This window comes from Gigantopelta aegis, chromosome 15 (genome assembly GCF_016097555.1).
Source record: "Gigantopelta aegis isolate Gae_Host chromosome 15, Gae_host_genome, whole genome shotgun sequence".
Lineage (NCBI taxonomy): Eukaryota > Metazoa > Mollusca > Gastropoda > Neomphalida > Peltospiridae > Gigantopelta > Gigantopelta aegis.
Window position 1 is genome coordinate 27259252 of NC_054713.1, and position 26703 is coordinate 27285954.

Sequence of the window (26703 nt, forward strand, 5' to 3'; positions counted from 1 at the left end):
ACTCCGCCCACAATTAAAAAAAAAAGAAAAGAAAAAAAAAGAAAAAAAAGAGAAAAAAAAAGAGAGAAGATATTGACGGTAGTTTTCCTTTTGGGTACTTTAACATGGATTTCAATAGAAGATCATGACATAGATCTGCTTAGTGAGACCTAGTTTTCTGCCTAATATTAGTGACGTCCGTCCGTTGTTAAAGAAAACACCCCACGCCGATTATGACGTCATATAATTATATTTTTCTTTCTTTTTATTAACGGCGTCAGATAATTTGATTTTTCTTTCTTTTAATTAACGGTTTAATTTTATTCTGTTTTGTTTTAGTTTTGTTTGTTTAAAAATATGAATTAAAATGTTTAAAAGTCGGGACGGTCTGTGAAACCTATCGCCTATTTTGTTTTCTTTAGAGGTTTCTCTGGGTATTAATAATAATGGAGAGACAAGGCCGTTCGTTTGACGCGGAGTTCCAGTCGGTGGTTCTCGGTATAAATCGACTGGTGAAGATCATGAACTATTTAACCAATTATCCTGAAACAAATGTTTACCGTGCGGCCAAACAGAAACTGGATGCTGAAGCCATATTAATGGGTAACCTGCTACTTTTCCCCCCCCACTTCACCAAAAAGTTTGAATTCTGTTTTAAATGTTAGGAAATATATATATATAAAACATTATGTATACGTGTGGTGCTCCGAAGACGACAACGGAGGAAAATACTTCCAACCAACCAACCATAGCGTCCCAGTGACAAGTTGACAACCCCCTCACCAAAAACTGAAATCTGGGTATGAACAAAATATAATAATCCGCAAACTTATGTGAGAACGGCTTCGCCGATTCACACAGTTGCGGATGCATTTTTTTGTTCATACCCCGATGGACGTAAAAGAAATGACAAACAATCCTTAAATGTGTAATAAAATTGGTTTACATGTTTCTGTACATTTACGTATATAAAAATAAAAGGGTTTTAGAGAAAAGAAAAAAAAAAGTTTGGGTAATACATAGAATAAGCAACTCGGTACCTGCTATTATCAAATAGTCCCGACTGAAATAATTTCCACTATTTCAGTAGGGACATAAATATGATAACTGGTAACTTGTTTATTATCCTCTATATATTTCATTGCTACATGCATGTATATATATAGCGGATATTTCATGTTTTTTGTCAAATACGATTTATATTTCATCGAGTGAAGTTTGCAATCATATCTCACGAGTCGCGCTTGCGCGACGAGTGTGATATGTATTGCAAACCTCACGAGATGAGATGTAAATCACATTTTACAAAACACATGAAATTTTCTATTTATTATATAACTTTTGGCAACTTACCTTTATTTTTAAAATGCCAGCAGCAAAATAGTTCTGGCTTTCTTACAGTGAAGAGAACACTTTCTACAGTGACGATAACACATTTTAGAGTAAACTAGTGAAATTTTCAAATTAGCTCTGCTGGTCTACCAGAAGATCTAACAGCATTGCGTGGACTCCCCATGTCCAGATGACATTTTATCTATAAATAACAATTTAAATATCGACCAATGACACTTCGCCTTTTATAGCGTTATTCGGGAGCATACGAATTCTAAAAATATCGGACGAGACTATTTATGCATTAGGCGAACTTGTTGATCTATTTCCACATTAAAAAAACAGGGGGGGGGGGGGGGTGTGCAGTAATAAACTCTGGATTGTATACTAGTATAATCAGATTTTATGGCTATACCATCACGGTTTGTTCTTTTCGTCTTGAAACGAATTTTATATAAAATTTTATATTGAAATTAGTTTCCGACATACTTCGTAATTCACCCGAATCATTTCGTATACCCTCGGCATAATCCTGAATATTTTCAAATTCTTTTCAAATCACCGGCATGATTTTGCAAGTAAGTTTTTTATTTGGTCGAATGAAAGATCAACTGGACATGAGCTCCAACGGGGTGCTGTTAGATCCACAGGTAATAGTAATTAACCAGTGGGGCTAATTTTACTTAGATTGGATATTCTTGACCCATGCAGACGTAGTTGGCTCATGGGGGTTGGTATAAATGTGTCTGTGCTGTTGGATATTCACTTCTAGTATGTGGAGAAAATTAAAACATTTTGTATTTTTCAAAGGTAAGACTTCTGGTTGGACTTTGCCCATGTTATTTTGTAATATTGTGCATTGACTTTTTGAGACATGGGTGTATAGCGGAAGAGGTGGCCGGTGTGAATAAGTCCTTAAACTATCTGATCGAACTAGTACTACAGCCAGATGCGGCCATATAGCAAAAACCTGAGACAGAAATGTTCTCAATTTTGGAGTGAAAATAATGCTTGTATGTTCGCAATGGTGCATGTTGTTCGTGCCAACAAGAACCCGTTGGGCAATTTAACCTGTATTTCAATGGCACATGACATCTGTTTAGTGAGACCTATATTAAAATGGTGGCCATCTTGAATTTTAAGACTGAATGGCTATATAAATGAAACCAGCCAATTCATGGACTACAGAAATGTACATGGATAAAACAAAACTGTGCTTCCACATTAACTTGCAGTTGCGATGGTTGCCAAGACCCGTAAAACAATTTTATTTTCTACAAAATAATCAACTGAGCTCATAGAGGTAAACTGGCTTAAAATTAATAGTATTAAGAGAGAAAAAATATATATTAAAATAACGTACATTTTGAATTTCAAGGTGGTTTTCATGATCAGATGAATTCACTGACATAAAATATTTTAATAGACCCAAAACTATGTTTCTATGTTAAATGGGAGTGGAGATATATAAAGAAAACATATGAAGATCACTACCATTTTGAATTTCAAGATGGCTGACATCATAGTGGTAAGAAAAAATGCTACGAATGGATTTCTGGTTAAAGCAGGTTATGGGAAAATATGACAAACAATGTATTACCTTGAGCAAAAAGAAAATGCAACCTTCAAAAAAATTAACATAACTGCCTAGACTAAACTGAAAACGTAGAATATTCTTTTTATAAGTATCTTTTCTTGTTTTTGGGTGGGTTTTTTTGTCGTTAGCCAAACGCAGTTTGGGACGTTGATAGTACTTACTAACTTACCTACTTGTTTGTTTATATATATATATATTAAAAATATTTGTGTTTGTTTACTTATTCATTAATTCCTTGACGCTGTTTATTACGGTTTATTACAGATATAACACATGAGGTTAGGCAGCTGAAAGTTACACTTATGCACTATCAGAAAGAGATTTGCATTCCGTGCCTGAATGAAAAACAACAGAGAATGGAAGACATCTTGGAATCCTTTGAGACACCAGCGATGTCAGAAACGTCAGTACCATCAGAAAATGTGAGTGAATGTATATTCTTATTTTTCTTCTCCTTCTTCTTTTGGTTTTCTTTTCTTTCTTCTTTTAAAAAAAATAAATATTTTCTTCTTCGTCTTCTTTCTACATCTTTTTCTGCTTCCTCGCATTGATCATGTAGGTAGGTCTACATTGATTTTGATACAATTTTTTTGGTAAATTTGAATACTCGATTTTGAATTAGGGTCCATTTTCGTTAGTTTAACACCCCCCCCCCCAAAAAAAAAAAAAAAAAAAAAAAAAACCCACAAAAAACAACAAAAAAACCCACCAACAACAAACCCACCCTTTCTCTTTCTATTTTTAATTTTCTTCTGTTTCTTCATCTTATTCATAGCATTAGTCAAATCAGTACATTTATAATTTTGATCAAATCTTCCAGTAATTTAAATATTTGTTTTGTTTTTGGGGCCATTTTCGTTAATCTTTACAAAACAACTCAAACTTTCCTTTCCTTAGACATCTGGGCCCGTGCTTAAATTTTGTTTTTGAGTCTAGACTCAATCTCTAATGACGTCACACACATACAGTTTGTATGGCGTTGTCATGATTTCGGGCCAGTTACTCGGGTACCGCACGTACCGGTAGCGATTTTGACGCTCGAAGTCCCGCGATCACCTGATCACGTGATTATTTCTGACGAAGAGAAAGTTCAAGGCCGCTACCAGTTATGATCATGGATAAAGTGGCGATCACCTTGCGTAGATGACGTCACAAGTATGGCGGCCAAGGGAAAGGTAAGATAAAATTACCACAACTTTTTAGATAATTTAAAACAAACACTGTATTTATACATATTTATTTGTTGTTATGTATTGCTTTGTGATTGCGGTGAGCCTATTTTTATATGGAACTACAATGAAAATGTGTATATTTTTTGCCTTAAAGGTTTTTTTCTCTCACTTTTTTTTTTTTTTTTAGGTGGGGGAGGGGGTCTGAATTCACTTATTCAATATGACTTAATGTAAAACAAAATCAAAAAATGTTTTGAAAAAAAAAAAAAATCAGGCCCATAGGAACCGGAGGGTGGAACATGGGGTCGTGTGACTACCCCCCCCCCCCCCCCCCCCCCCTCCCCCACCCCCTAAAATGGAAATTTTCCATTAAGGGGAAATAACTTCGTTTAGCAACAATTGACAGAAGACCTAAAAAATTGGCATAGTGAAATGTTTTTAAATTTAAGCCTTATTTTGGGTTTTAATACCTTTATTAGCATTTACCCTATAAATATTTCCACTAAATTGTCATTAAAATAGGATATAAAAAAAGGACCGTTCACTTGTATCAAGTACATGTACTGTACATGTATATGGTAGGCCTACATGAATTCAGTTCCAGTATATTCCATTTAATAAGTTTTCTAAATTAATTAAATCAATATAATTTGACATTATATAGCATATTACATATATAATAATCAACCACGGATCCAAGGGAAAAGTTTTAGGGGTGTACCCCCAATTTTAAAATGAACGGAAAATCCACTGTTTAGTGTATAATTTAAAAATAATAAAATGCCAGTTACTGTAATTTTGACTTTGTTGGGTGCTCTTTTTCTACATTGCATCTACACTGAGTACTATAGCTGCCATTTTTAAACCTTGCAATCTTCCCTTAAAAAAATCATGGATCCACCCCAGATAATATACATCATATTATGTATATGGTCCAGTTCAAGAATACCGTGACTGATATTACCAACATTTTAATATACTTGTACAGTTGAGGTCAACTGCAGATGTTTAAACATTGAAGATAATAATGTCTATTAACAATAGCTCATATTGAAATAATATGCATGCTGATCCAACAGGTTTTGTTAAAATAGGTCATTTTTGGATGATTAACCTCATCAGATGGATAAGTTACTTGAAATTTAGTACTTAATTAAAACATAAACAAATATCCACCATTTTGAACCCATAGAAAATCACCAACAGGGAAATGTGTAACATGCCATCAAAGTTATCTAAAAATTCTAAACATGTAAAAATGAGTTCTGTGTTTTGTATACAGTTATTTCAATGTATTTTGTACCAGTTACAACTACTGATATTCCTGTAGTACTACAGATAATTGTTGTAACTATCGCCAACGAACATGTGGTTTTCAACCAAATAAACACTGCAGTGGACTGGTGGCAGTGTGTGGCACTACCAGTCTTCCTATGCAGTCTCTATTGTAACCGCCCCTACAGATTGTGCCCCCTCACTAGAAATTGTGCCCCCCCTTCCCCCACATACACACTTCAGATGTCATTCCAATATTCATCATATTCATGTGCAGTTTGTAAAAACATTGGCCACAATATAAAGAAACAAATCATGGTCATTTCGTACCATGGTACTTTCGTACCATTATGAAAAGTAATTTCATACCATAGTTATTTCGTATTTTAGTCATTTATGTTACAGAAAATCGAATTTATAAGCCTTTGATTGAGATATATATTAAAAAATAGGGGATTGAATCATCGCTTGTTGTTAAATAAATAACCTTTCTTAAAAAAAACCCAACAAATAATAATCAAGGAAATTATTTACAGTACAGAATATATATAATATCAACAACAGAATGTTATGCCTAATTATTGCACCATCATTTTTGTTTCATACACAAATAAGTTAACTGTAATTGATTTATTACTATTATAATTTTCATGTTTTAATTTTTCAATTGATAAATGTTGATAAAATATCATAAGAAGCTGCATATTACATGTACATGTACCAGTGTTCGAAATAAACACTTGTCCATTTGTCCCGACAAGTGAAACTATTCACGCAAGCAAAATGTGCCTTGATGTTTGTCCAGTGGATAAAAAAATAAAAAATTCAGTTCAGTTTCATTTTTAGCAATTACAAACATATCCTGATACTTGAATAAAATAAACTATTTATTTGGACAAGTAAAAATATTAGCGGACAAGTACATGTAGATTTCTAGATGTATGGTATTTGTCCGGTCGAATAGTAAAAAATTCTATCTCAACAATTATATGCACCCATCCACATCCAGGTACAAGTGGCTACCATGGCTAATCTAGCAATTGCCTCCACAGTGTTTCTGCCAGAAAGAAATTTTTGGGTATGGCGCTATGGAATTGAATTCAACCACAGTCAACAGGGTGTATTGGGGGCCTCCCCCAGACAGAATATGGGTTAAGTTTAGAGTTAGGGTTAAGAAAATCGTACAGTAATGATAAGAGTAATTAATTTTGTCAAACGGTTACCGTAACTTAAAAAAATAAAATCTACAAAAATGTTTGGGTATGGCGCCATACCTGTTTTACCCTCTGGCAGAAACACTGCTCCAACCCTGTGTTAAAAAGTAGATTTGTTGAACCTTGATGTTAATTTAAAAAACCCCCAAAAAACACTATTTAAAAAGAATTGTTGATTTGATTTTTATGTTTGTTTATTCACAGATGTGAAGCGCAATAAAACAAGAAGGAAAAGACTTTGGAAGCAGGCGATTAGGCCAATCCTAAACAGACACGGCTTAAACTGAGCACAGAAGCATGACGAATATTAAATGTTCTGAAAATGTAGTAGACAGAATCATGCATCAAATCAGGTGACCTTTTTTAATAAGTTAACATTTCATTAGTCAGGTCTGTTAATGTCAAATTGGGGCTGTTTGGGGACAGGCTGGACAAAAGTGCCATTTTTTCACCAGAGACCCACACTGGTGTGTAGATTACAAAAATTCTCAAGAACCAGATTTTCAACCAATAGGAGGCCATTATGACATTATTTTCTAAAAATAGCTGCCATTGGTATTGAAAATAGCTCTATCCATGTAGCATACTGGTGGCTTTTAATAAAAAATATTTACTAATATGTGTTTATAATGTAATTATTATATTCTGAACTACATGCTCATAAGAATTACAATGAAACAATTGAATATACTAGCAGAAACAAAGTTAGATGAAAAATGTGTATAGGATGTGGCATGACGTGACTTATCGTATACATGTTTTGCACACAAATCAAGTCACATTATTCGACAGGAAAGAAATGGGTGATGTTTTAATGGATGCATCATGTGGATATTTCTGATTCAGTTTACTTTCAATTTGTACTAAGAATTATTTAGAAAACAACTGTTTACACTGAGTGGCTCACATTACAATTTTGATGTACATGTACTTGAGCGAATTGTGCTCAAATGGTGCGTGAAGACAATTAACTGGTATTTATTTATCATAAAAGATGTAAATAAACCCCCAAACAACCCTCAAACCCAGTAAATATGACAGTATCTGTTTATGCTATACCTACATGTAGTGAGACCATTTTCTTGCCAAATGCTACCCTCATATCAAATTCACTATACTGGGGTTGAATTTCATGGAATACAGCAGTATATTGAATATATCAATCTACAGTCATAATCGGCATCTTCCTGTTTCAGCATCAAATGAGTGCATATGTAACAATTCAAGTAACAAGTGTCCCTGATGTTATGTAGACCTATTTTAAAGTGTCTTCTAAGCTAATATCTTAGAAAGCAAATATCTCTTATTTATCTAACTAAGCATGAAAACAATAATTGCATAATGTGACATGGTTAGCATCTTAAATACATGTATATGGAACGACGTTATGATATACTCCACTACACTGCAAATAGCAGTCGAAAATCTGACCGATTCTATATACCATTCTCTTCAATTCATGTGATAGAAATGGTAGACGCATCTTGTTAACAGCAAATTCGTTTAATGTTGAAACTGTTGCTATGTAATATCTGAATCATTAAAGTTCTGAGGATGTTCATACCCAGTCAAAACGTCTTGTTTTCCCCGTGTGTAGATTGTTAGCATCTGGTAAAAGTGGGTATACTTTAATTGCATAATATAAGAATACAGAAGGATCTATATATTTTCATTGTGTAGACTTATCTGTTATCATATATATTCATTTAAAACTTTCTCTGAATCATCAATGCTATCTCGTGTATTTAATACCATCAAAACAGAAAGGGGGGTAACTTGCTAACTGCTTGGTTGAAATGTAGAAATATATTGCTGGAAGACCTGGCATGAAATACTTTCTAGTGATGCTTTTAGTTTATCTCCTAGCTGGTATGCATCTGGTTACAAATTCATACAAAAGTGATCCACAATTTGTGGTGGATTTTTAGTTAACTTATTATTACACTTTCCCTCTTCATTTTCGGGGGGTGGGTGATGGGGGTCATGGATTTTCTTATTTGCCATTTGAGTAAAATGGTGAAATATTTCCTGAATAACTCGACCCTTGTTGAACTCTTGCTTTATAGAATATATAAATATAATATATATATATATATAGAGGTGCCGGCAAAACCACCTACAGTAATTGTAGTGATCAATTAAATGTGAAGAAAAAAGTCCTTTAATAGTCCTCAAAATACATAATTCATATATTTTCTGTAGCTTTAACCGACAGTTTTATTTGTATGACAGCAACAATAGTAATGTAAGGATATTATCCACATTTCCATTAGCTATATATGCTGTAGATTGCATTTAAATATATAATTAAAAAATACCTAGAATGTGAACATAAATCATGAAAATATTGAATGGATAGTACAGTTTTCGAAAACTGGTTATACCCTCGAAAACTAGTGACATAAATCAGTATGACATGCCCACTTATCACAAAGACCATTCATATTAAATGTACTATATACTTTTACTTTGTCATGAGGACAGACACTATACCAAGTGCTAAAATATCTTTTTAGGAATAATAAAATGCTAAACATTTGTGAAGCAATTTCTATTGGAGGTCATTTTGAATTATGATGTCACAACAGCCACCCATTGGTCAGATTTTTAGTTCTTGAGATTTTTTTTTTTTTTTTATCTACACACTGATTTGAGTCTTTGGTAAACAATTGGCACATTTGTCCAGCCTGTCCCCAAAATATTGCTAACAGACCTCACTATTTGTTTAATTGAAATGAAACATTTAAAAACATTTTTTATATTAAATTTAATTATTATTATTTATTATTATTTATTTAAGTTTCTCCGGTTTCTTCCTTATCTGGCAGCTCCTCCTATACTTCAACTTCTTTTGTTGTCCATCTCCACATCCCAGTCCTTGTCTCTCCAACTGTGACAGGTACTTGTCTCTGGTGGCTATCCGTGCCACACACCTGTCATTTCCTATCAACTTAATTACCATACTGTTTTTTTTCCCATTCCAAACAATTCCCAATGACTGGTATATCAAACACTGTTGTGTGTTCTTCTTTTATGCAAAAGTGCCCACATGTATAAGGGGTGGGATGTAGCCCAGTGGTAAAGCACTCGCTTGATGTGTGGTCGGTATGGGATCGATCACCATCAGTGGGACCATTGGGCTATTTTTCGTTCCAGCCAGTGCACCATAACTGGTATATCAAAGGCTGTGGTATGTGCTATCCTGCCTGTGGGATGGTTCATATAAAAAGATTCCTTGCTGCTAATGGAAAAATGTAACAGATGTTCTCTCTAAGACCATATGTCAAAACTACCAAGTGGTGTCGTTAAACAAAACAAACAGGCATCAGAAAAATGTAAAAATAATCAATTAGTTTTGTGTTCACTCACCTGATGCAAAATCTAATTTTGTGTAACCTATTTCACATTTGCATACTAAATTTAGGATATTCACATAGCATAGCCCAGTGGTAAATCGCCCGCTTGATGCGCGGTCGGTCTGGGATCAATCCCCGTCGGTGGGCCCATTGGGCTATTTCTCATTCCAGCCAGTGCACCACGACTGGTATATAAAAGGCCGTGGTATGTACTACCCTGTCTGTAGGATGGTGCATATAAAAGATCCCTTGCTGCTAATTGAAAAGAGTAGCTCATGACGTGGCGACAGTGGGTTTCCTCTCTCAATATCTGTGTGGTCTTTAACCATATGTCTGACGCCATATAATCATAAATAAAATGCGTAGAGTGTGTCGTTAAGTAAAACATTTCCCTCCTCATTCACATAGATATAACAGGTTATGCAAAAATAAAATGGGTTATGCCAACGTAAATTTATTGGGTTACGGTACCCAGTACACACACGTTCAATTTGCAGAGGTCTGTATACATATCCCTTGCTGCAGTTTTCCAATACCTGTATGTGAAAAATTAATATAAAAGATATCCGATAGCAGGGCTTGTAGATTATGGTAGCCCTACTCCCATGGCTAGTGATATTCAGTGTTGGGCTAGTAAATAATTACTATAACTAGCCCTATGGCTAGTGGAAAAAAAACCTCTTTGTCAAATGCTGCATTTACATATTTTGTAAATATGAATATCCTGCCCCTTCTTTCCGCCCCAATCTAAGGATTTTTAAGCTCAATCTTCCTCTTTAGGTGACATATATGATTATTACTACAATGTATTAATAAAATTGTATTTATTTAAAGTAGGGCTAGTGAATTTTTAATCATGGCTAATACATTTTTAAAATCACTGATCCCATGGCTAGTGAATTTTTAATCATGGCTAGTACATTTTTAAAATCACTGATCCCATGGCTAGTGGATTTCTATAACATTCTAGAAGCTCTGCCGATAGAAATAGCCTATGTGCCAGCGATTCCCAGTCTGGAGCTCCACGCGGTAAGACGTGTTTGTTTCGCTTGTGCACACTGCACGTGCTTTCGTGTGCTCGACTTGGGGGTCCTTCATTTCGTTGTTTTTGTCAGCGAAATGAAGTTTACTACTGGGATGTATGCGGCCATTGGAACTGATTGAACGCTGGAACGCTTCTCGTTTCGACAGTCTGCACCACCTGGATGGATTCTTTTTTAGCGAGATTCCTTGCCTCCACGTCATTTCTCCGTCTGACTGTCGACTTGGGTTTTTTCGTGACTTGTATGACGGCCATTCTGCAGAACGCCACGGTTGTTCGCGTTTATTCTCTACATGTCCGAGCCTGTCCTAGCAGCACTGGAAGATTGACCGCCCCACTCTAAGAAGAAATAGGAAGCGGGGTCGGCCCCTACTACTCTTTTTCTAGACTTTACCTTGCTTTATAGTGATACCAGCTCGTATCCTCCGGAGTCGGGCCCGTCCGCACCACTATACCAACCCATGACGACTGGACTATACCCTAGTCTGATACTCTCTCTCGTTCAGACGGATCCGGCTTCTCAAGATCTGTATTTCAGCACAGCACTAAACCTTCAACGTCTATCGACTGTCAATCTAGGGGTTTTCTTGACGGGATGCAACCCATCTCGTCCCTTTAAGCTGTGCACCAAAACGGCCTTAACGAGGCCACTCGCGTGGACATATCGATCGGACTTTAAACTTTTAGATCTGCGTTCAAAATTTTATGTCGAAATTACTTCTTTTTTTAAAAAATATTATTAAATAGTCCGATCCTCTCTTCTTTCTCTTATTTAGTTTTGGACTGTCCTTCTAAAATGCTCCAAATTATGTAAATATTTGGCCGAGCAGTCAATTCTTTTTATTTTTGGCTTGTAACCTTTTTATTTTTTTTTTTTATTCTATTAACTTTTTTACTAATTGCTATTTTCAAAATTCTGCCCATTCCCCCCCCCCCCCCTCCCCCTCCATCCCGAGTCAGGCCACCGATCTTATCGGAGGTCGGACTCGGGATGGGCGTGTTCAAAACCCTAGTGGTATATGGGCACGTTAAACTAGTTATCATCATTATGTGCCAGCTGCAGGTTTTTCTTATTTAGACAAACTTGTTAGAAATAACAAATCTTACACACTAAGTACTGAAGTACATGTAAGATGTTCTGATAGGACTTTAAAATATTTTATATTTTCTCCCCGATTTGATTATTTAAAAATAATTGTAAAATAAATATATTAAGCTAAATTATGGTTTTATTTTGCATTTTAGGTACAGAACCTCTAACTTGACTACTGAAACCAGATGCTGTTATGTGCCTAGTAACAGACAGACATAATCACATTGATGATTTTCTGTCAGAGTTGGAACAGTACAAGCAGACTAAAAATAGAAACAGAAATATAGAAAAAGAAAAGTCAATGATTTTTTTTAAGATGATGAAACAAAAGTTTGATTTTTTTTCATGATAGTTGTATTGAATTCCTTAGTCAAAAAAGAAGTAAGAAATATCAATGTGCCAGAAGTTGAAGTTAGTGAGATACAAGTGAACAAGCATATTGTACCTGGGGCGGGAAATAGCCCAGTGGTAAAGCACTTGCTTGATGCGCGGTCAATTTAGGATCAATCCCCGTCGATTGACCCATTGGGCTATATTTCTCATTCCAGCTCCACAACTGGTGTAACAAAGGCCGTGGGATGGTGCATATAAAAGATCCCTTGCTACTAATCGAAAAATAGTAACTCATGAAGTGGTGACAGCGGGTTTCCACTCTCAATATCTAGCTGTGTGGTTCTTAACCATATGTCCGATGCCATATAACTGTAAATAAAATGTGTTGAGTGCGTCGTTAAATAAAAGATTTCCTTCCTTCATATTGTACTTGGAAACTGCATAACAATTGCTCTTATACTTTAAATGACTGCAAATTAGCCCATTTAACAGGGGTTTTCCCCATTGTAAGCCATTAAATAATGGATAATAAAATAGACATGAAGTGGAGTTTTACCAAAAAGACCAAATATTCAGCACCTTTTCACCTGTAGCTGTTGTTTCTGTAACCAAAATAAAGTCTATAAGGAGTTGGATAAACCAAATGAGGGCTCTGATATAGCTGGGTACTAGTACCTACTGTATAAATAAATTAGCTGGAAATAAATACATAGTACAAAACTATGGGATGCTGGTTGACTATTGTTGAATTGTGTACTATATTATTCCATTATAAACGTTTTTACATCTTACAGAGGTTTTCTTATAGAGGGGGGTGGGATGTAGTCCAATGGTAAAGTGATTGCTTGATGCGCGGTCGGTCTGGGATCGATCCCCGTCGGTGGGCCTATTGAGCTATTTCTCGCTCCAGCCAGTGCACCACGACTGGTATATCAAAGGCCGTGGTATGTGTTATCCTGTCTGTGGGATGATGTATATAAAATATCCCTTGCTGCTTATTGAAAAGAGTAGCCCATGAAGTGGCGACAGCGGGTTTGCTCCCTCAATATCTGTGTGGTCCTTAACCATACAATGTATGTCCGACGCCATATAACCGTAAATAAAATGTGTTGAGTTCATCGTTAAATAAAACATTTCTTTCTTACATAGGGTAGAATGTGTATATGATTACATACCCTAAACTATTAAAAATTAATGGCTATATGATGTATTTGAATACTTTTAAAATAGATACCGGGTAATAGTAGGAGAACTGCTGTTTAAAATTGTCACGGTTCATGAAATGCAGCATTTCTCTAATGTTAAAACATTTTAAACCCATAATCACCTAGTAGGGGAACTTATTGTCTTTTTTAATTCATACAATTATTTTCTGGCAGAAAGCCTGATCTATTGTTATAATGTATATAAAACAATAGATGTAAAAACATTTGTAATGGAATCAATAGAAAAATATTTTCACATTCACCAAGTACTCTGGCATTAGTCTGAACTATTACCCCACAACTTGTATATCATAGTACATGGTACGTGCTGTCAAGTTTGTGCTGGAAAGTGCACATAAAAGACGCCTTGCTGCTAAAGGGGAAAATGTAGAGTGTTTCCTGAAGGACTGCATGTACGTTAGAAATGTCAAATATTTGACATTCAAGTCGGTAGCCAATGATTAATAAATCAGTGTGCTCCAGTGGTGGTGTTAAACAACACAAACTTGTATCTTTATTCCCCAAGTGTTTTACAAAAAGTCACTTTATTGGGATGGTATTTTTATTTTTTTATTTTTAATACTGTAATGCTTATGTATTTGTTTTATATACTGTGTATCAATAATGTGCCATGAGCGTGGGCCTTTAAATCTGTATTTTTAAAAACAGGGTTGAAGTGTACACCGTAACACCTCCATCCCCTTAGTGACTGGCCTGCTAATCCTGTGTGATTGGGGGCTGGGGGGTGGGGGTGACTCTTACGAGTGACTCGGATTGCAACACCAACAAGCAAATCGTAACGTGTGGCATGCCATACGATTGAATCGTACAAGTCGAAGTTTAGAACCTGTTCTATTTTTATACGATTGAATTGGATGTTTGGTGACGTTGACCAATCAGATCATGGCACAGATAACCTCAACGTTCTGAATGTAATGGCAGAAAACTCTGTTTGCTTGTCGTCGGCACAGACCCCAACAGCTCAGAATCAGGGGTACAACTCTTTGTGGGATGTGTCCAGTCATTTATATAAAATACATGGTGTCAGTGAAAACAATCTTACCTCCCCCTCGCTACATCACTGGTCATGTGTGTCCAAAATATAATGACATGCCAGCTGAAGTCAAATAATAAAATACATGTATTTAGAATCTTTAAAAAAAATTTTTTATTAAAGTTTTAAAAAGTGTATGGTGAGAAGTGAGGAGGGGGTCAAATTGAAAAGTATGTGAGACAAGTAAATAATGCCTAAAAATGTGGTTCCAATGTCACAACAAATTGGGTAACGTTTTTTTTCTTTTACAAACTATACTCCGATATAAGATGTCATGTACATACTCTTGTTTCTTTCTTTTGTTAACCTACATATTAAATTTAGAACAAAAACCCAAACAAAACAACACCTTAAAAATAACAACATAAATAAAATCATGATCGGCCCCTAGCTGTTCCTAGATAGGGTCAGGATCCTGGAAACATGTTTTGTTTTATTTGGAACCCCAGTTTGTTTTTCCTTATTAGATGAAGTCAAACTGAAATTGACAACAAATATTTAGTGCAAGCTCGTTCAGTTAGTTCATATACAGTTTGGACCTAGCTCAGTAAAGCGTTTGGCTGCGTCATAGGATCGGATCGTGTCAGTGGACCCAACAAATCACAACAGCTGGTATATGAAAGGTTGTGGTATGTGCTGCTCTGTCTGTGGGAAAATGCATTTAAAAGGTCACTTGCTGCCAGTGGAGAAATGTAACAGGTTTTCTCTCCAGTCTAAAAAGTAATAGAAAAAAAGAAGTCATCCAATAGCTCAATGGATTAATAAATCAATGTGCTATAGTGGTGTAGTTAAACAAAGCACAGTTTAAAACTTTTATTTAAATTTAATCAATGTTAAAGGCCTCATAAATGTTAAGTATTCGTAAGCATTTCATAAATAAATCTACCGATTGAAAGTCTTTACTCCCCCCCCCCCCCCCATATAAGCCTAGATCCACCCCTTGTTTTTGTATGAAATGCATTCAGTGGATTTGATATAATTTTGAACTCAATTCCCAGTGCAATAATAATAATGGTTTCATTGTCTTACTGTAATTTGCAGATTCTTTCTTCACAAAAAACAAAAAGTGCATCCTATCAAAACTGATAAAAATTAAAATTTGTCTGATATGAAACTGTTCGAATTTTTAGTTTTCCTCTAAATATGAAACTATATTTTACTAAAACATAATTATCAAATGCACGTTGTTATATGCTACTAAAGCTGCTGCATTTGAAAATCTACCATTTCATGTAAAAACTTAGGAAACAAATGAGTCAAATCATTTCTGTAAATCTTTTTAAATCGAATAACGTATGTCTAATCTGATGCATGGATGGAAACATTATATGAATGATTCCTGCTGTGGCAAACAACCAACCAAACGTCATGATTTTTAAGCCAGCCAACCAGTGGCAATCATATAGAAGCAATCTTCACTGTGCAGAGATCGAAAAAAGATTACCACATATATATTATTTAAGTCCATATAGGTAATAATTATAATTATGTACTTATTATGCTGTCAAATGTATGCCATTTTGTACCATTCATATATGAACATTGAAATAAATGATTTTGAACATTGAACTTTCAATTAGGCCAGCACGTCCAAGCAGACCATCACACACAAGTCAGCGAGGATGGAGAGGAGGAAGACAGAACCGGGGCCGGCGTGGGAAGAAATGCTGAGGAGGCCATCTCAACTGCCACTGAGGTCGAAGCTGAAACTGAAGAAGACCATATTGATGGAGATGACAAAAACAACAACAAAAACAACGACGAAGCGGACATCACCACCACCGAAGCAACATTCAATAACAACATCGAATCGGACACCATCACCACCGAAGCAACCAACAAGAACAAGAATGACATCGAAGCAGACACCAACACCACCGAAGCCACCAATAGCGTATGGTTTCAGCATCAAAGATCACGAGGAGCTGAAGGCCAGGATGAATCAGCTAAGTCACATGGCAAAGGAGCTCGGTCGACTCGAGACAGAGGCTTGCCATGTCAGGGAGCTGATTGACTTGGTTAATATCCTCGAGGACATGACCCACTCAGTGGCCTTTGTATCTGCCTTGGACAGGTTGGTCCTCTGTCTGTCTATTACTTTGTATCAGTCTCCCTCTCAATATGTGCGACTGTCTTTCTATATGTCTCTGTCTCTATTGCTCACGGTTTGCCACTGTGTCTCTTTTTCTGTCTCTCCATCCCACTGTCGCTGTTTGTATCTCTCAGTTCCTCCCTCCCCATTCTCTCTCTCTCTCTCTCTCTCTCTCTCTCTCTCTCTCTCTCTCTCTCTCTCTCTCTCTCTGGTTCTGTTGGTTTGTACATGTAGCTAACTCCCAAGTGGTTTGCTTATAAAACTTTAGGTTACACACTACCATTCACTATTGCATGCATTTCAATACAAATACAACTTCTAAGTAAGCATATATTCTGTGAACAAGTAGGACAGTGTTGAAACGGCTATGTGACTACTATTTTTGAAATTTCATTCACCACCCCCCAAAAAAACCCATAAGTTCACCACACAAACATTTTGAGTTATCGGGTACCCACCCTTATTCCAGAAACTTGGCCCCACCTAATTTTGCTGTTATGGTATATACATGTAAGTAACAGCCATATGCATCGGAAAATGAAGGCAACTGAGGGGACAGTTATTAAATGGGACGTCTCACATATAAAAATACATACATACATGCACACGCACACACACATACAGTAGCTACAAAACAGCTTAGAATTGTTATGATCAACTCTCGTCATAGTAAAACAATAGAAACAAACATGAAGAATTATGAGCTACACGTATATTCTTGTGAACTACCGGAGTGAAAAAAAAAATTCATTCAAATTCATATTAGATCACATGCATGGCCCCTCCACTTTCAGAGTTGTGGGGAGAAGTGCACCCCCATTTTAACATGCACCCCCTCCACACTACTACATGTACAGTGGTTACCACTAGAAACTAACATAACAAATAACTTTATAAGCCAATGGGTTATTTAAATACTACAGAGATCAACCTATCAACGAAAGCTCTGAAAACGCATTTCAGTATTTTATATTATTTTTTTAAAATGAAGAACTATTCCCTAAACCAGACTACATGTATATTAAGTTATAAAAATGCACGTGTGAAGTTCTGTAAATGTGTACGCTTCATGATCTCGGTTTAAGTCAGTCAGCTCTCCTCACAATGTTCACCTGCTTCGAGAAAGAAGGTCAGTATTTGAAAAGACCAGCCACCCACCATTGCATGGCTTCGCACCTGCATCACACATGGTGTCAAGTTTCAATCAACACGCTCATGATACCCCCACCCCCACTACAGCCTATTTTTTGTGCATCCTTTCAATAATAAGGCCTTAAAAAAATATTCTGGGAACACTACTCAGTAAAAAGGGCCGAGCCTAGTTTGCTTTTTGGTTTTTCGATGTTTTTGGGGGGTTTTCTCAAATAAAATTATTACAAAAAAGATAGTACATAGACATAATATTTTATATCGACCCGTAGGGGCAAATGTTATAATAAATAAAATAAATAATAATAATAAATTTTAAAGCCACCCAACCTTACATGTACCTAAATGTTTTTCTGACACATTCCCTGAAACATATTTTTAAGCTTGTCTGGTGAAAGTGTGCATGGCGACTTGAGTTTCAGTTGCCCATGCACGTCGGCAAGCTTTTTAAATGGCTAGTAACTACCTTGCGACAAGGTTGTACAAGCAGATCTCACTATATGTAGCAACTACCACGTTTTGAGCTAGTATGTGGAACCTGTTTACAACCATGTGATCAGCTGCTTGCATGCTTGTTATCAGCTTCCCATATGCTTGCAACCAGCTTGTTAACAGCTTCCCGCATGCTTGTGACAAGCTTCCTGCAAGCTTGTGACAAGCTCCCCGCACACTTGCGATGAGATTCCCACATGCTTGCGACGATCTTCCTCAAAGCTTGCGACCAGCATTCCACAAGCTTGTCCAATTTAAGCTAGTATTTGGAACCTTTTTACAACCTTGCGATGAGCTTCCCACATGCTTGCGATGAGCTTCCCACATGTTTGCGACGAGCTTCCCACATACTTGCGACGTGCTTCCCACATGCATGCGACGAGCTTCCCACATGCTTCCGATGAGCTTCCCACATGTTTGCGACGAGCTTCCTGCAAACTTGCACCATCATCAGTGTCAGCCATCTTGCATCTTGTCTAATTCTAATAAATTCAACAATGATCAGTTAAACACAAACTGTTAAAAGTTAATAAAACAATAAATAGGTACTACATGTAGTCAGATACTTACAAAATTAGTTTTCCTGTATGATAGACTTGTTCCACATTATGTGAGGTAGTCTTTACTAAACTGATGCTAAAAAACCCTTGGAAGATTCAATATTCTTCTTCTTTTAGGTTATATTCCTCCATTGTCTGGAGACCCACACAGTGGTGTACAATCATTTGTTGTTGTTTTTTCTTCTTTTTTTCTTTCTTCTGTTCCACCAAGCAGAATTCAACCAAACTTGGTCCAAATGATCCTCTCATAGCCTTGACCAAGAGTTGTTATTTTTTCAGGCTGATACAAATTCCAAGATGGTCACCCTGGCCTCTGAATGACCAAGAATTGTTTTACTTCTTCTCAAGTTCCACCATGCAGATGTCAACCATATGTATATTCCTAATGATCCTCCCGTGGCCCTGACCAAGTTTTGTTATTTTGTGGGCCAATTCAAAGTCCAAGATGGTCAACTTGGCCTCTGATTGACTGGGACATTTTTTGTTTACTTCTTCTCAAGGTCTACCAGACAGGTTTCAAGCAAACTCAGTCCAGATGATCCTCTCATGCACTTACTAAGTTTTGTTATTTTGCCGTGTTGATTCAAAATCCAAGATGGCCACCCTGACCTGGCTGAGACCGTTTTTAATTCTTATGTTCCACCAGCCAGGTTTCAATCAAACTTGGTCTAAATTATCCTCTCATGGCACTTACCAAGAGTTGTTGTTTTTGGGGTTGTTTTGAAAATCCAAAATGGCCACTCTGACCTTTGAATAAGTCTTTTTTAACTTTTCAAAATCCACATACAAGCAGATTTCAACCATATATTCCAAATAATCCTCTCATGGCCCTAACCAAATATACTGTTATTTTTCAAGCCAATTCAAAATCCAAGATGGCTGGTCTGATCTCTGATTGACTTGGACATTTTTAAACGTCTTTTAATTTGAGTTCCACCATCCAGGTTTCAACCAGATTTGGTTCAAACAATCCTCTCATGGACCTGACCAAGTGTTATTATTTTGGGGGGGGCTGATTCAAAATCCAAGATGGCCACCCTGTCCTTGAGCTCAGACATTTTCAACGTCTTCTCAAATTCCACCAAACATGGCCCAAATCATCCTTTCATGGCCATGCATATGTTGTTATTTTTGGGGCTGTTTTAACCATATTACATCATCATACGTACATGTATGTATTAATATTAAAACAATTATTATTATTATTGTCAATATTATCTAAATGTTTTACATGTATGTTTGGTAGTTTAGCCATTGCTCCCATTGAATTTGATACATCATGTGATAAGTTATGAATTAAAAAAAAAATAACCATGAAAATGAGTTGGACTTCTGTTCAATTTCAACTACACATAATAAGACATTTTTGGGGAACCTTGCGCAAGCTTTCACAAGTAGAGACAAGCCTGCGCATGCTTGCAAAAATGAACACATGCTTGCGGGAAGCTTGCACAGTTGAAGATAATGCATATATATGCAGCAAGCTTGCGCATGCTTGCAAAAATTAACACATGCTTGTGGGAAGTTTGCACAGTTGAAGATAATGCATGTACATGTATATGCAGCAAGCTTGCCGCATGCATACATTTTTGTTTGGGAGTAGAATATGAACTGACCTTAAGTCAAGACTTACCAGCCTGGGGTTTGAAGCCATTTTGAAAGGTTTTTGGAAAATATGATACTTTTACATCAATCTAATGAAAATTAGCACCACTATTACATGTGGATCTAACAGCAGCCCGTTGGAGCTCATGTCCAGTTGACCTTTCACTCGACCAATCAAAACCTTTACTTGATCATGCCAGTGATTTAAAAAGAATTTGAAAACATTCGGGATTATACGAAATGATTCGGGTGAATTACGAAGTATGCCGGAAACTAATTTCGATATAAAATTTTACATAAAATTTGTTTTAAGACGAAAAAAAAACCCATGATGGTATAGCCATAAAATCTGTTTATACTACTATACAATCCAGAGTTTATATTACTGCACTTTTCCCCCTGTTTTTTTTAATGTTGAAATAGACCAACAAGTTTGCCTATTACATAAATAGTCTCGCCCAATATTTTTAGAATTTGTATGCATGCTCCCGAATAATGCTATAAATGGCGAAGTGTAATTGGTTGATATTTAAATCGTTATTTATAGATGAAATGTCACCTGGACATGGGAGTCCACGCAATGCTGTTAGATCTACCAGGGTAGACCCAGTAGAGCTAATTTTAATCAGATTGCTTTTACATTATTTAAATTACAATTTACTTACATTTTTTGGCTTAGAATATGAATATCTCTGTAACAAATGCATTTCTTGACATTGTAATGTTTTGTTGTATCACAATAAGTCAATATCCATTTTAGTTTACAATAATTTTGTACTACATATTTATCCGTATAATTCTTTAAAACAACAGGGAAAAGCAGGATGTGAGATTATTTGGGGGTGGGGTGGGGGGAGGAACAAAGGTAGTCTGGCTAGGGATAGTATTTCTAACAATGAAATTTCTGTTTTCACCTGTAGGAGATTCAGCAGTCATAGAGTGAGCCTGGAGTCCGATGGTATTCAACGTATCACCCAGAGTGAGCCAATTCGTATTGGACCCATTTATCATGGGGAGTCAGGTGGTATTTTACTATCCTCAGACATTCAGTCAGATGACATCAGGCCTACCAACCAGAGCGAGTCTGATTCCTACAGAATCACCAAAGAAGATGTCTCGGATGATATCAGAAGTACATGCACACACCATACTGAGTCAGATGGTATTAAACCCATCAACCAGAGTGAGTCATATATTATCAAAACCATCAAAAAGGGTGACTCAGATGATAGACCCATCAACCATATTCAGTCAGGTAATAGACGAACCAACCATATTGAGTTAAATGGAATTATACCATCCTCAGATATTCAGTCAGATGGTATTAGACCCACCCAGACTATTGAGTCAGGCGGTATTTTATCAGCCTCAGATATTCAGTCAGATGGTATTAAACCCACCATCCAGAGTGAGTCATATATTTTCAAACCCACCAACCAGGGTGACTCAGATGATAGACCCACCAACCATATTGAGTCAAATGATGTTTTACCCAACCACAATGTTGAGTCAGGTGGTATTTTACCAGCCTCAGATATTCAGTCAGGTGGAATTAGACCCACCCATAAGTTAATTGGTACAGGACCCATTCAAAATGTTGAGTCAGGTGGTATTTTACCAGCCTCAGGTATTCAGTCAGATGGTATTAGACCCACCCAGAAGTTAATTGGTACTGGACCCATTAAACATGTTGAGTCAGGTGGTATTTTACTACCCTCAGGTATTCAGTCAGATGATATTAGATACACCCAGAAGTTAATAACTGGTACAGGACCCATTCACCATGTTGAATCAGGTGGTATTTTACCAGCGTCAGGTATTCAGTCAGATGGTATTAGACCCACCCAGAAGTTAACTGATACTGGACCCATTCAAAATGTTGAGTCAGGTGGTATTTTACCATCGTCAGGTATTCAGTCAGATGGTATTAGACCCACCCAGATGTCAACTGGTACTGGACGGAATCACTATGTTGAGTCGGGTGGTATTTTACTGTCCTCAGGTATTCAGTCAGATGGTATTAGACCCACCCAGATGTCAACTGGTACTGGACGGAATCACTATGTTGAGTCTGGTGGTATTTTACTGTCCTCAGATATTCAGTCAGATGGTGTTAGACCCACCCAGATGTCAACTGGTACTGGACGGAATCACTATGCTGAATCAGGTGGTATTTTACTGTCCTCAGATATTCAGTCAGATGGTGTTAGACCCACCCAGATGTCAACTGGTACTGGACGGAATCACTATGTTGAGTCAGGTGGTATTTTACTGTCCTCAGATATTCAGTCAGATGGTGTTAGACCCACTCAGAATACTGGTACTAGACCCATTCACCATGTTGAGTCAGATGGCATTTTACCAGCCTCAGATATTCAGTCAGATGGTGTTAGACCCACCCAGCGTATGGAGTCAATTGGTACACAACTTGTACACCATGTTGATTCAGGTGGTATTTTACCAGCCTCATATATTCTGTCACATGGTATTAGACACACCGAGAATATTGAGTTAAATAGTACTGGACCCATACATCATGCTTTGTCAGATGGAATTAGACACACCGAGAATATTGAGTTAAATAGTACTGGACCCATACATCATGCTTTGTCAGATGGAATTAGACACACCGAGAATATTGAGTTAAATAGTACTGGACCCATATACCATGCTTTGCCAGGTGGTATTTTATCAGCCTCAGATATTCAGTCAGGTGGTATTAGATCCACCATCCAGAAAATCTATTCATATATTATCAAAACCATCAACCCGGGTGACTCAAATGATAGACTCGCCGACCATATTGAGTCAGACAATAGACACACCAATCATATTGAGTCAAATGGTATTGTACCAAACCACCATGTTGAGTCACGTGGTATTTTATCACCCACAGATATTCAGTCAGATGGTATTAGACCCACCCAGAAGTTAATTGGTACTGGACCCAATCGACATGTTGAGTCGGGTCATATTTTACCAGCCTCAGATATTCAGTCAGATGATATTAGACACACCCAGAAGTTGACTGGTACTGGACCCATTCACCATACTGAGTCAGGTGGTATTTTACCACCCACAGATATTCAGTCAGATGGTATTAGACCCAAACAGAACATTGAGTTAAATGGTACTAGACCCATTCACAATGTTGAGTCAGGTGGCATTTTCCCATCCTCACACATTCTGTCAGATGGTGTTAGACACGCGCAGAATATTGAGTCAAATGGTACTAGACCCATTCACAATATTAAGTCAGGTGGTATTTTACCATCCTCATATATAATGTCAGATAGTATTAGACACACCCAAAATCTTGAGTCAAATGGTACTGGACCCATACATTATGTTCAGTCAGATGGTATTATACCTGCCCAGAATATTGAGTCAAATGGTACTGGATACATCCAGCATGAATCAGGTGGTATTTTACCATCCTCAGATATACAGTCAGATAGTATTAGGTCCACCTACCATACTGAATCAAATGGTATTGGAATCATTCACCATATTGAATCAGGTGGTATTTTACCATCCTCAGATATTCAGTCAGACAGTATTAGGTCCACCTACCATATTATGTCAAATGGTATTGGAGCCATGCGTCATGTTGAATCAGGTGACATTTTATCACCCTCAGATATTCAGTCAGATGGTACTAGACCCTCCTATCATACTGAGTCAAATGGTATTGGAGCCATGCGTCATATTGAATCAGGTGACATTTTATCACCCTCAGATATTCAGTCAGATGGTACTAGACCCTCCTATCATACTGAGTCAAATGGTATTGGAGCCATGCGTCATGTTGAATCAGGTGACATTTTATCACCCTCAGATATTCAGTCAGATGGTACTAGACCCTCCTATCATACCGAGTCAAATGATCTTGCATGTACCTACCAGTGTGAGTCAGATGGTATACGCTCCATCCACCAGGCTGATCCGTCCCATATCAGAACTGGCCATGATTCAGTGTTGGGTCAAACCACTGTCCCCTACAGTCGCAGTTCACGTACCACTACATATTCACAGATAAAGAAATACATGAACATTACTCAAAGATGTTTAAAGTCGCAACTTTTGCGATGGTCTGGGGGTTCTATGTATAAACTATTCCTACGCGTATTATTAATCGTTTTGGCAATACTGGTAATATATTATGTATATAAGACCACTTGTTTATGTGTACAAAATTTGCTGTTATCACTTGCTGAAATGAGTTCAGGTCCTGATATGGTCTACTAAAACTGCTCGAGTGCTCGCCTGAGGTGATATGGTCATAGGATTAAACCTTCTCGGTGGACCCATCGGGTTTCCTTGTCCCAGCTAGTGCTCCACGACTGGTATATTAAAGAACCTAGTATGTACTATCCTGTGACAGTCTATAGGCATAGAATTCATTTTAATATTCAGAAACAGACCACTATTCCTCAGTTTCGTATTGTAAAGTATTTAAAATACCCACATGGTCACTGCATGTTAATAGCAATAACGCACCAATTATTAAAACTGTAATTTGTACTTTGCATTAGTAAAGAATGTTATAATATTGTATGGTAGAATTGAATCACATGTTCAGGAAATTGTGCATCTATTTATGTATGTATGTATTTAAGTATGAATGTATTTGTCAATAGGTTGTGCAATATGTTACATTAACTGACTATCATCTATATGTGTTAATATTGTAAGGCGATGTTATCGGGACACCCCAATCCTGACACCATCACAATGTTGTGGGGCAACAAATTAAAAATTAAATAAAAACATTAAAAAAAAATATATACTGAACTTCATTGGAAACGCATCAGCCAGATTTGTATTTTTAAAAATTATTTAATACATGAGAAAAAAAAATACATTTAACTGATTTTCTATAACTGTATGTATTCTAGTAGGTAATAAATAACCCAAAAATTCAATAAATTGGTTAGGAATATTGTAATTTATATAAACCTCATACACGGATACAATAACAACTGAAAATAGGGTGGTGTATTTTCAGTATGAGTTCAGTATACATTCTTTGTACAGGTTTTGTTAAATAAATTAAAAATATAAATATACATTTTCTTTGTTGTATTTTTGTTCCTAAGATAATAAAGTGTTTTTGTTATTGAAATATAAATGTGTTCCTTGTTGAAGGCATACTGTCACGGATTTAAGAACCTTGTATCTCAAAACAATAATAATAAATGAAAATTACATTACTTTTTGGAAACCAAATCAGGCTATTTTATTTCCTTAACTGAACCATGATGGAGTGAAATCCATGGTAACCCTCTTGGCAATATTAGTTTTTTAATTATGGACAATTGCCATAATTCAATTATTTTTTACAAAATATCATTAATAAGTGAGGTATGGTGCTTACGTAGATGGTTGAATAAAGTACATTTAGGGAAAAATCAAATATTTATTTTTACAGGTAATACTTTGTCAGGCCATTTAATAGGTCAATGGTCTGTGACAATATGCCTTTGAGATATTTATTTTTATATTCGACAACTTGGCAAATGACATTACCATGAACCAAAATGATAAGATAGCCATTTAGTGTAACACATACATTATTTTAATGGTTTGGGATCGATCCCTGTCAGTGGGCCCATTGGGCTATTTCTCGCTCCAGCCAGTGCACCACGACTTGTACATCAAGGGCCATGGTATGTGCTATCCTGTCTATGGGATGGTGCATATAAAAGATCCCTTGCTGCTAAGCGAAAAGAGTAGCCCATGAAGTGGCGACAGTGGGTTTTCTCCCTCAATATCTGTGTGGTTCCTAACAATGTCCGACGTCATATAACCATAAATAAAATGTTTTGAGTGCGTCGTTAAATATAACCCTTCCTTCATTATTTTAACTTATTTTCGTTTATATTCAATTACGGTTCAAGCACGCTGTCCTCCAACAGTTTGTTTTGTATAATGACACCACTAGAGCACATTGATGCATCGATCATCAGGTACTGAATGTCAAACATTTGGTAATTTTGACATATAGTCTAAGAGAGAAAACCTGCTACATGTTTCCATTATAGTAGCAAGAGATCCTTTGTATGCACCATCCCATTAACCTCAAAATATTTCACCTCCTAACCACTGAAATGTGAAATGCATTTGTGAATATTGCAACTCCTGCAGTTTTTC

General features: G+C 36.6%; 1 protein-coding gene across 4 annotated transcripts; it reads left to right on the plus strand.

The window, feature by feature from the left end:
• The first annotated feature begins 249 nt into the window (after window positions 1-249).
• Window positions 250-25619, plus strand: LOC121390135. 4 transcript variants are annotated; one of them, XM_041521880.1, is made up of 5 exons: window positions 250-582; window positions 3173-3330; window positions 16233-16726; window positions 21471-23098; window positions 23165-25619. In XM_041521880.1, the coding sequence occupies exons 1-5, from the start codon at window positions 426-428 to the stop codon at window positions 24796-24798; spliced, it is 4071 nt and encodes a 1356-aa protein (XP_041377814.1). In that variant the 5' UTR covers window positions 250-425; the 3' UTR covers window positions 24799-25619. The 4 variants fall into 4 exon arrangements, with proteins under 4 accessions (XP_041377814.1, XP_041377813.1, XP_041377815.1 ...); XM_041521879.1 differs by having other exon boundaries at window positions 21471-25619; XM_041521881.1 differs by lacking the exon at window positions 250-582 and adding an exon at window positions 6774-6922 and having other exon boundaries at window positions 3192-3330; window positions 21471-25619.
• The last annotated feature ends 1084 nt before the right edge of the window (window positions 25620-26703 follow it).